The sequence below is a fragment of the Oryza sativa genome, chromosome 12 (genome assembly GCF_034140825.1).
Source record: "Oryza sativa Japonica Group chromosome 12, ASM3414082v1".
Lineage (NCBI taxonomy): Eukaryota > Viridiplantae > Streptophyta > Magnoliopsida > Poales > Poaceae > Oryza > Oryza sativa.
Window position 1 is genome coordinate 7,413,168 of NC_089046.1, and position 11,758 is coordinate 7,424,925.

The 11,758-nt window shown below is 36.9% G+C and overlaps 1 protein-coding gene across 3 annotated transcripts; it reads right to left on the bottom strand.

The window, feature by feature from the left end:
• Window positions 1-1,166: 1,166 nt before the first annotated feature.
• On the bottom strand, window positions 1,167-11,208 carry LOC107278113 (uncharacterized). 3 transcript variants are annotated; one of them, XM_066306013.1, is made up of 14 exons: window positions 10,214-11,208; window positions 9,810-10,105; window positions 9,561-9,653; window positions 9,072-9,114; window positions 7,624-7,685; window positions 7,241-7,396; window positions 6,262-6,439; window positions 5,953-6,035; window positions 5,016-5,168; window positions 4,054-4,105; window positions 3,878-3,949; window positions 3,673-3,750; window positions 3,154-3,249; window positions 1,167-1,549 (listed from the first exon to the last, which is right to left on the bottom strand). In XM_066306013.1, the coding sequence occupies exons 1-11, from the start codon at window positions 10,446-10,448 to the stop codon at window positions 3,915-3,917; spliced, it is 1,386 nt and encodes a 461-aa protein (XP_066162110.1). In that variant the 5' UTR covers window positions 10,449-11,208; the 3' UTR covers window positions 1,167-1,549; window positions 3,154-3,249; window positions 3,673-3,750; window positions 3,878-3,914. The 3 variants fall into 3 exon arrangements, with proteins under 3 accessions (XP_066162110.1, XP_066162108.1, XP_066162111.1); XM_066306011.1 differs by having other exon boundaries at window positions 4,050-4,105; XM_066306014.1 differs by lacking the exons at window positions 1,167-1,549; window positions 3,154-3,249; window positions 3,673-3,750; window positions 3,878-3,949; window positions 4,054-4,105 and adding an exon at window positions 4,346-4,523.
• Window positions 11,209-11,758: the final 550 nt, after the last annotated feature.

Here is an 11,758-nt window from a genome sequence, read left to right on the forward strand (position 1 = left end):
GAAAATAGGTATGGATGTGGATTTTGGTGTTATTTGGAAAACTATGGGTTGGCATCTTTTGCAACAGTGGATGAGCCTGGCTCTCGTCTACTGACCATACATTAAAATTGGTTTCTTTTGTTGTTTCAATAGCTTTTTAGCTTGTATTTATTATGTGCCTTGTTTGTCGTTTAGACTCCGGCAGTTCCGACGCTCCAGTTTATTTTGAAGTGGTCGCCGAGGTCCCGTCAGCTGAAGAGCAAGGCAAGTCATACAGATATCATTGATCATATTGAGCCTATTTGCAAAAACCCCTGCTTTTCTCTCAAAATTGCATTGTTTTTATAATGTCATGTGGGATGGTTTTTACCCGTACTCAGCCTTTGTTTACCCTGATTCATTGATAGCCTGGGTTAATAATTTGACTAGATGATTGGTCTAGGATTGCTTAGCCATGCTTAGATCAACTAGCTCACAATGGGATTCAATATATTTACAGTCCTTAATTTCATGATGATGTTATGCCTACTTGGCATATGGTTATTTAATTAAAATATGCTTTACTTCGTGGGTCTTGGGCACATGCATGGTTTCTTTTGGTGGTTGGGCCCATGACAATTAAGGACCGGTTCTCGGAAATCCCTAGAATATATACTCGTACTAACCACAAGCCAAATGAGCTCCAGGCTGAATCTTAAGTATAATCTTTTCTAGCTAGCGCGCCATTGGCAAGGGTAGGCGTGATGGAGTATGGATGGACCTGGATTTTGGTCTATGCTGCTTCCGGATTTCCTAGGCACGAACGGGGGCTGCCTACTCCTGGATTTTGGAGTAGGGGCGAAACCAGAGGTGGGTGTGCTGGTTAGGGGTGGTTATATGGAGGGTTTTGTCACGATTTTCCCCTGCAGTATCATGGCGGTACTTCGGGGCATGGTTTCATGTGTGGAATCGTGTCTTGTGGGTAAAGTTGTACACCTCTGATCTGAGTAAAACTATTCGAATAGCCGTGCCCGCGCTTATTAGGTGGTCAACCAGCTCACCGTGATTAGTCTCACCCTAATAATTTGACTTAATGAACTGGTGTAGTTCAGGTGGTTTTGTGTTGGGCCTGTCGCAACGTGGTTTAGCGTTGGACAGTGTTGATGTTAATACTGCTTAATTTCATGAAGTGCTTGAACATGATGGTGTTGAAAAGTCAATGTTGACTGCATACTTCGAAGCGAATAGGTTACACAAGGAAACACGAGAAATATTGTACCGTGATTTTCCAGAGCATTATACTTGGCAGTCAGGAAAGAATGGAAAGTTTTGGCAAAAGAGGGAAAGAACTGCTATCTTTCAAGTTGGCAAAATCGTTACAGCCCATCTAGCTGAAGGCGAACGATACTATCTTTGGGTTCTCTTAAACCACGTGAAAGAACCCTAAAATAAACTTCTACTATTGCCTTTGTAAATGTTATGAAGCTTCCCAGTTCTCAATGTCTTCAAAGTGCCCTTTCAGGTCATTGTAAGAATCCAGTGGCTCAGTCTCTGTCAGTTTAACAGCAAAGGATCCAAGAAGTGGTGGCACCTGTAAACAATTACCAAAATGAAAGAGAATATTTTATTGAAAATTATAGTATTTGGACAAGAAAACAATATATACGCACGATAGCTCCATTTTACTTAAAATTGGAGAATATATATACTTTCACAATTCACAACATAGTTAATAGAGCAGATCTCACGAGATAACAAATAGTAAAATGGATCCTATATTCTTGGGAAGCGAATTAAAATAATTTAAAGAAGAAAAGAAAAACTATTTTGAGTATTGGGTGGATGTATATAGCAACTGTTAAGGCTAATTATGAGATATATATCTCCTTACTCCAAGTACGAGTAGACATATTGCAGAAGAAACCATGCATGTACACTCAGTTACTTAGAAAAGATAAAGTTTTAAATTAATACATGTGTCAAACCTAAATTCTTAAATCACCAATAATGTACACAGAGATTCTAAGTTTAGGTATGTGAAAATGGCATTAATAACTTCACTATGAATAATACTTTCTTGTAGTTGAAAGCTCAATATTTCTTATAAATACATGATTAGTAAAACAATAAAAAAATATGTCTAATGGAGACTCTTTCGATGTGCTAAATGTCAAGCACCAAGTATTAATGAAGGGAGTAGAACATATATATCAGCTCACAACCTTCTAGGCATATCTAATCAACTAGGGGATACCCCACAAATTCAAGAAAACAATTTATAAATTGTTTACTCGTAATATCTAAATTTACATTGTCTATATTAGTTGATGTGAAATTACAATTTTCTATATAACACTTGGATGCTTATGTATCAAATATGAGAGAAATCCAATGGCTATAATATTTTTTTTGTGTCATGATTCAATACACATGAAGCTTTATAGCAATAACTGTATTTAGTTGGTTGTAAATCCATATCACCAATGAAAGGTTGAGATCAAAGCATGAGAGAGATCCAAAGGCTATAATTTTCTAGATGATGTAGCTCAATTCATGTCAAGCTTTAGTTTTTCTATATTATTTTATGTGAAATTACAATTCTACATGACACTTTGATGCTTACGTATTAAACATGAAACGGATCTATTGGCTATTATAACATTTTAGGTGTCACAATTCAATGCACATGAAGTTTTATATAACAATAACTACACAGAGTTGTAAAGCATATGACAAATAAATGGTTGAGATCAAAGCATGACAATGATCCAAAGGCTACTACTCTCTCCGTCCTACATAATAAGACCGATATTTCTTTTACATGATTTTTAATAATATACTTTTACAATTAGTTTAATTTATATTATGTTATCAATAACTATAAAATTAGTATCATATAAAAGTATTTTAAAATACAAATATATGGTATAGCATGTATAATACTTAGCATAATATTACTAGTGTAATTATTAGTCAAAAATTTAGCGAGTTTGATTTTCATAGAAACAAGGACGCCCTATACTTTGTACTAGAGGGAGTATTTTTAACATGATGTGGCTCAATACATGTCAAGCTTTTGGTTTCAATTATATAGGGTAATGCACGCCAATAATGATACTCTACATAATGATGGTGCTAATATATATGTGCAAATATGATTAAGAGCAAAAAAAGAACAAAAAGCCGATGCCACACCTCCGGATCAAGAATCTCATCTTGCGAATTGTAGGCAGCCATCACAGACGGGGATGATGGTAACTCATTAATTCTCATCTCGCTTGGAAAGTCATTCTGCAAATAATTAGAAGCAATATAATTAGTTGTCCATAAGGTTTATTAGTGTGGATGGCTCAGTAAAAACACATGTTGATTTATCCTGCAGACCAAATTCAAATCTCTAACCCACTTCAGGAATCACAATCAATACATTGTTTTCCACGAGGAAATTAATACACATATAATAAAATGCTCACATCTGTCATAAATATTCAATGGTTAAGATAAGATAAGATTTGATCACACTTTTAAAATTTTAGCTTCAATAATTTCAAATGCGCAGTTTAAAGAGAAAAGAAATTGGTATGCATGCATATGTTTCCATTGGAAAGTACTATATTGTAATACTATAAACTTACAAAAATATATATATTTCGAATTAAAGTCACAAGTTGCTGCTAGCAATCATATACAGTTTAAAAATGAATTGTGAAGTACCTCCTGATCATCATATTTGGAGAATGATTTCAAAAGTTCTTTAAACTCTGGAAATTTGATGACTTCTTCTAGCCAAGCCTGTTAGACCATGTACATGTACAAGTACTCAATTAAGAAGAATTAGTTTCTGAAAGTACATTCTTTAGCAAAGAAAATATATAAAACATACATGACGCCTGATAAATAACTAATTAGGTTATAGTACCTGCTCCAGACACTGCAATGCCTCTCCTTGCTGAGCTTCATTTATAGGGATGGAGCTTGCCTGAGGATATCGCTGCAGATGGTTCCCACGTTTACGCAAGTGTAAGAATACATCTATATCAAATAAGTTATATTCACAGATCACAAGCCCTTATAATGAGCTTGATACGTACCTACATGTTTTTAATATGAGATAATCCAAGAAATGCCATTTACAAGCGTCCAAGTCCTAGAAATACCATCGACAAGTGTGAGTTCCAATAAATGCCATCGTACAAATGACTTTGTCCAAAAATACCATCGCCATTAGGGTTCCATCCATTCCGCGTAGTTAAGTTCTATAGGATGAACAATGTATTTAACGGCGCAAAATGGACGGAACTCTAACGACGATAGCATTTTTGGGACAAAATCGTTTGTGAAATGGTAGAATGACTTACATTGTGAAACGGAGGGAGTATCATATTATATATTCCAGTTAATCATTTGGCAATATCGTCTTGCCCATTCGACCATAGTACTTAACTAGTATCCCAGCTTTTACGTACAAGACTGTTTTTGGAGAATGGAGTATGTCTACGATCGTATCGTACGTGCAATGAACCCAGATGGAATTAGTAGGTACTTGTTCTGAATGCATTTGTTTCCTGAAACATACGTGCAATGCATGAGTTTCTAGTTAACCTAATCCAGTGCAGACTGAAACTATATATATACTCCTATTTGATAATAAGATGATGTAAACTCTAGCACAGTTGGCACATGCGTTCAGTTCAGTGTGAACACACTGTAGCCAGGGTTCCATTATTGAACCCCTCTGGATTAAATAAAGGGTTAGAAATACGTGGTTACTCCTATCTTAATCCCTCGTATGCTAGCTCTTTCTAGCCATCCTAGCTTTAAAGATGGTGTAAGAATGCTTTTATGAAAAAATACCCTTTTTTTTTGCAAAGATCACAAGCCCGTAATATCCGGGCATGATATACATATATATCTACACGGTTTTGGATATCTAGGCATTGACAATTCAATTGATCCAAGTATATATTTCTCTGTGATTTACCTTTTTACCATGTATGCCTCAACACGGAAAAAAAAACAAGGTGGAGAAACAAATGGTAAGCACATCCGGAACATACCTGACTTTGACCGTGAATGGTTATTACTTCGCCAGTTTGAAGCACATATAATGCATTCAAAGCTTCCGGCCGAAAATCAGGAAGGTTTACTGGAAACTGTTGTTGGTTGCGGGCATAGAAATCATATTGCTTCATGTCAACCGGGACAGCAGACTGTAAACAAATTAAGGTTGTGTTTAGATCTAAGGGTGTAAAGTTTGGCGTACCACATCGGATATACGGACACACATTTGAAGTATTAAATGTAGTCTAATAACAAAACAAATTACAGAATCCGCCTGTAAACCGCGAGACGGATTTATTAAGCCTAATTAATCCGTCATTAGCAAATGTTTAATGTAGCACCACATTGTCAAATCATGACGCAATTAGGCTTAAAAGATTCGTTTCACAATTTACACGCAATCTGTGTAATTAGTTATTTTTTTTTGTTTATATTTAATACTCCATGCATGCGTGCAAACATTCGATGTGACAGGGTGTAAAATTTTGCCAAGGATCTAAACAAGCCCTAAGAATAACTACTAAAAACAGAAGACATCTTTTCTTTTTCTTATGCTTGATATGGCACTTCTCCCAGCTGCACATATAGATAAGTTTTAAGCTACCTTTTATTACCAAAGATTCACTTTAAAACACACTTTGCTCTGTTTTTTTTTCATTTTTGCACCTTATTTCACACTTCCTTAGTCAAAATATAGCTATCACTCTATATATTGTGCAAGTTTAATGGTTTAGGTGACTGGTGAGAGAAACAAATCAGGCAACTATTTTTTCGTTTCCTTTATGTAAGATTCTGTCTCTGTTTTGGCTCTCCCAAAGCTGGGTAATGCATTTACCTGTTTTCAAAAAAAAATCAGGCAACTAATTAATAGTAAAGGCGCAAAACATAATGGAAAATGTTGAAAGAAAGTCTGTGTGCATGACACATACACACCTGACTCTGTTGAGTAATTACTGCTTCATTTTGTGAAACTTGTGAAGTATTCAAAATTTGATGTTTAGTGGTTGTAAAAATATCTGCATTGTGAAGATTGTAAGCATTACATGCAATAATAAATATTAATTTGCAAATAGTTAATTGACTATTATGTAAAAAAACAGGGTTGACCCTTTTAAGCTTTATCGTAACACAAGGAGAACAATAAATATCCTTGAAACACACCAAATGCATCATCAATCTAGTAATCTCTGTAGAATTATTCGGTCTATCTCTGGCCTAATGCATCTTAAACTTCATTCTTACCGAGATTTGAGAAGTCTTTAATCTGAGAACTTTCAATAGCAGGCTCCTGACGTAAACATGCCCTCTTATTCTCTTCAAACACCTGGGAGCCCTTGAGGGTACCTTTTCTTTTCACAAGCATTCTATGTACTACTGATAGCATATCATTCATCTTTTCCAGTATAAAATCGTCAAGGTCCTGGAAGGGTGCATGATTAACAAGTGTTTATTGTTAGAATGAACTAGAATTAAATAGATGTGACTTAATAAAAGGAGGGAGACAAAAATTTTCACCATAGGTTAATTATTCAATTGCTAGAAATAATTGAAGGATAAAACATCTTAAGAAAGAGAGAAATATCATTAGCTACAGTAAATAGAGGAAGTATATAATGAGAATAAAGTAATGGTCAGGAGAGAGGGAGGGTGGCGCTCAAGGTTGAGGAAGAAAATATATAGTGTGCGACACTGCCATTTGGGCCCCCATTACCTTTTTAAACTTTTTACTTACTGGACTACCTTGTAATGAAAGTTTTTGTTTGAGGGCAATAAAGTGGATGGTTTTCGAAGTTAAAAGGGTGAATATGTTCGGTTTAGAAATTTAGAGCTGTGTTTTTTTACTTCCATTATAGTTTAGGGGTATATGTCAAATGGATTTTTCAATAAAGTTTGTTAATTTTTTCTGTCTATATTCTCACCAAATAAAAAGAGTCTGGCATTTGTACGGAAATCCTTCCATTTATTCTCCCATTTCAGAATATGAAATGTTTTGATTTAATCCTAACTCAAACTTCTCTAAGTTTGACCAAGTGTATAGAAAAATATAATAATATCTACAACACCAAATCAATTTCATTAAATCCACCATTGATATATTTCTACGATATATGTTTGTTTGGTGTTAAAATTACTGTTACTTTTAATAAATTTGATCAAATTCAAAGAAGTTTGATTTAGAACAAAATCGAAACATCTTACATCTTAAAAAAGAGCATCTTACATTCTGAAATGGAAGGAGTGCCTCGATTGTGCTTGCTATGTCCTGGTGTTGTTGCAGCCATGTATCCAAACGACGAACAATAGTGTCACGCAAGGTAATGGCGCTTTGAATGTTGTTATAACTATGTTCATCAACAACTTTATATTTGCCCTTCATCTGTATACAGAAGAAGTTATGTAGAACTAGACTGAAATTAATTCAATGTGTGTAATATACGGTAGAAATATCACACTCCAAAATATCATGCCAGCTGAGATGATATTTGATTTGTAAATATGCTTAACTCCTCTCAAATATAAATGAATCACTGAAAGTTCAAATAGTTGCACCACCAAAGTTATTTGTAGAATGAATGTAAGCCCGCTGGAAGAAATATTACTCACCAGGTACTTGTGTGAACGTTTATAGTCATCTTCATCTTCAGAGTATTTCCCATTATCAGCATCTGATAGAGTGTGCCAATTAATGATCAATGTAGAATTCTTGACTAAATGCAGCATAAAACTGAATTAGTACAACATATCATTCCCACTCTTTACGGATGCAACACGCAAATAAAGTGACGCTCTGTCACTATAATTTCTAGTGTTAAATGATAGGTAGAAATATAATTTGTACGAAATACTAAATAGAATTTCTTAGAAAGTTAATACAACTATATATCTTGACCATTATCACTGCCGTTTGATTTGCTCTATTTCAATTTTCTTAATAAGGATATGCTTAGCTACCCAAAGTTTTTATTTCACGATATTTAAGGTGTTAGACATGAACCAAAGACCTCAGCCTTGAAATAAATCATCACCCCTGAGATCCAATAAACTATGACATAATCAAAAGAGTACCACCAATAAAATAAATCAACCCTAGGATGAAGTGAACCAGGAGCGAAACAATAGACTCCTGTTGGAAGTAATTAATTATTTTTTTCGGAACAATTAAAGCATACAACTTCCCCTGATTGTACGAAAACAAACTGTCGCAAATTGTACTAACTTGACAATTTAGTGTATGAACTTGTTTGGTGCATGTGCAGTGGCGGAGCTAGAAAGAATCTTAAAGCCGGACATAACTTAACTATATCCAGTATTATTTATAGAAATTCTATGGTCAATTCTTTCAACAGATATAACGTTAATGGAACGTTTGACGGCGAGCTAGAGCGGTGGCTCCGCCACTATGCATGTGAAATAAGGCCAAAACGGCATGCAAGCACCAATTTAGTCCCTGTAGATGTCTTTGCATAATAAATTTTTATTTTAGAGATGAAATAAAATATAATCATATGTAGAAGAACTATTTTGTAAAACACATGAAGGGGTATTTGGTAACAACATAAACAATACTCTATATAATAGAATAGAGGTGGGGTAGCAGATTAACTGTCATCCTCTCCCTCTTCACTCCTCAAGGATTCGGCCAAGGTCTTGGATTTGGCATCTCAAGCCTACTGGAACACCTGGAGGCGAAAATGCAAAGGGCCAATGGTGCTAGATTTGGCTCGGGGGACATCAGATTCGGTGGTTGCACACATGCATGATAACTGCTATTGAATGAGTGATAAATGAGATGGGCCCATATTAATATATCACCAAATTGGTAACAATATGACAAAATGAAGGGCGCTATGACTTTTTGTGTTTTTTTTTAAAAAAAATATTTATGTAAGAAATAAGAACTATAGTCATAATTGTCAAAGCATACATGAATTGCCGTATTGGGGAATGCGGTAGGGGATCAACACCCTTCTCAGTTTGGGGCTATCCAAAGGGCGAGCGATGCGATGGTGTACGATAGAATTTAGTTCACATACACATACATATATAAATACCTATTTTCTTCTGTTCGATTTGGGCACTTGGTCGTACTTGAATCTGCAATGGAAATGTCAGTAAATATGTCGACTAATATATTGAGAGAGTATAAATAACCACCCTTACGGGTCAAAAATTACAGCTAAAACGTTTGATAAAATTGAAAAGGTAACTTCTGCTTGACCGTTAGCATTTTTATGGGCCTAAATCCTAGCCCATCCACGTATGCTTGTGGATGGGCTCGGGTTGAGTCTCATCAAATTGGTATATATGAGAAAGAGCAGGACTAGGTTATAGGATGGTACCAAGCCTTAGGATACAAAATTAAAGAAGGAAAAACACACGTGCACTTTATATATATATGCATATAGGAAATTTACTATATATGCATCATGCTGCCCTAATCAATTTAGATAATTATTGCACAATCTGACTAAAGAGTCACAAAGCACATGCATTTATATCATCTAACTATATATATGGACGACAGAAATATCGGGAATTACCTGCAAACGATGTACAAGTGATTGAATAAGGTAGAGCATGGGGGATTTGTTGCTTTGATATACCAGGCAGAGAGCAATGCAAGGCAGCGAGTTCTGTTGGAATACAACATAACCAAAATGTTATAATTGTAGATCAGTTATCCAACTTATATTGCATTATATATTGGCGAAACTACATAAAATATATATATATATATATATATATATATATAGCTACTAGGAGAGTAAATAATAAACATCCATGCATACCGGATCTTCACTCAATGAGAGCTCGATCATGTTAAGTTTAAATGTAGCGTCGACGTCGTCTTTCTGAGATTTATTTTTCTTTGCATATAACAGTTTGCATATATCGACATGGCTCGTATTGTTGCTCTTGATCTTTTCTTTGAGCTCCCACTTGTGGTTGTTAAAGGTCTCCCTCAGAACTTTTTGCTGATTCCCAGGTCCTCGTGGCAAATAGGTCAGGAAGAGGATGTGCTGTAAATCTTTGGCAGGAGGGTTGATCGCCAACTGCGCATTCCACTGTTGGTGCAGAAGTTGAGCTACGCATATATATACGGAAGGATTAGTGGTGAATTAGTCATCAAGTTTCATCCGATCCACGAACGAACTAGAACAGTGGGCTAGCTATAGCGAGTATTAGGGCTTACTGTTGTCCTGGTCCGCAGCATTGTTGATGTAGAGACGAATCCATCCCAAATCTTGGCGAACTGCTGGGAGGATTTGCAGGAGGAGGAGCACGTCATGGAGCTTCAAATCTTTCTCCAGCTCGTGATAGTGTTCGGCCATATTCCTACACTGTTTCATCAGCAGCTCGAGCTCCAAATTCATCTTCCCCCTCTCCGAGACATTGATCCCGCACAAATCTTGTTCTTCCTTCACCATTTCGCCTCAGCTATCCAGGCCCTCGATCTAGCTTGCTTATTAGAGTCCCGGATTTCCCCTAATGGATGCGTCTAGCTTTGTCTAATCAGAGTAGAGGATTTCCCCTAATGGATGCGAATGCGAGAGCATTTGCATCTTATTTGCTCGGTTAAAGGGCTGCCGGCCTGCACCTCCCCTGAGGGAGAGGGGGGCACAGCGCGCGAGTTGCATCAACGAGTCTTCACTCACTCGGTCGGTGACCCCACACGGCTACGACAGACAGACGAACGATGCACCAATAACCTGATGATGATTGATGGGCCTCGTTCGGGGGTCGGGGAGGATGGGCTACTACTATTAGTCCCAAGGAAAAAAAGAGCAGCTTAAGTTAAGATGGGCCTAATCTCAGCCCATAGACAAATTATAATAGGCCAGAGGCCCAGTGAACAGTACTTATCTCTTTCCTCTTCTTCTAGCTATTCTTCAACTCCCTCGTCGCGGGCCGGCAACTCGATCGCACCACCGGATCATCCGCATGCCTTCTATTCCACCTCCTAATAACACGTACCTGAAGTAGCCTGATCAGGACGGGCTGCTGCTTCGCCATCTTTGTGCTTCGTAATTAAGTGAGGTAAGGTTCCCGGCCGAGAAACCTAGCTAGTCGTAGACGACGTACGGCAGTTCACATCGTCTCCGGACTGGAGATGATGAATCGAGGCACTTTCCCAGGATATATGCTAACTCTCCGCATATACATATACATATATATGCAGTACTGCTCCTGCAGATCAAATAAGAACACAAGGACGATCAAGATCGATGTTACACATAACTGAGCGAGGGGGGAAAAGGATTAACTGCAGAGGATATATACATGCAACGAGAGATGGAAGCATGCCTGCATCATAACGGCGCTGCCGTGCTTGCAGGCGACTTATAATTCCGATCAGTATAGATACACCGGTGGCGATAATAAGTGCGCGCGCCATGGCTTAGTTAGCAGGTGACGACGAATGACGATCCATGGCTAGAGCTTATGGCTTATATGATACTCTTCCTCCCCTTTGGCATATGACCCTTTTTTTTCTTCGTTGAGGCACACAATGAAAACAGCATCTGACCAAAGGTAGCATCTTGCAAGATCGCACTCATAACCTAACGTACTCCTCCGTCATAAAAAATACTACAATTCTAAGTTGTTTAGTGAAAAGCCGAAGATTAAAGTTTGAGGGGAAAAAAAAAGACTATAATGAACTCTATTAAATAGTAACTCCAAAGATCTTTGTGGGACAAAACGAAAATCATAGTGACAATCTTTTTGACAGAAATAG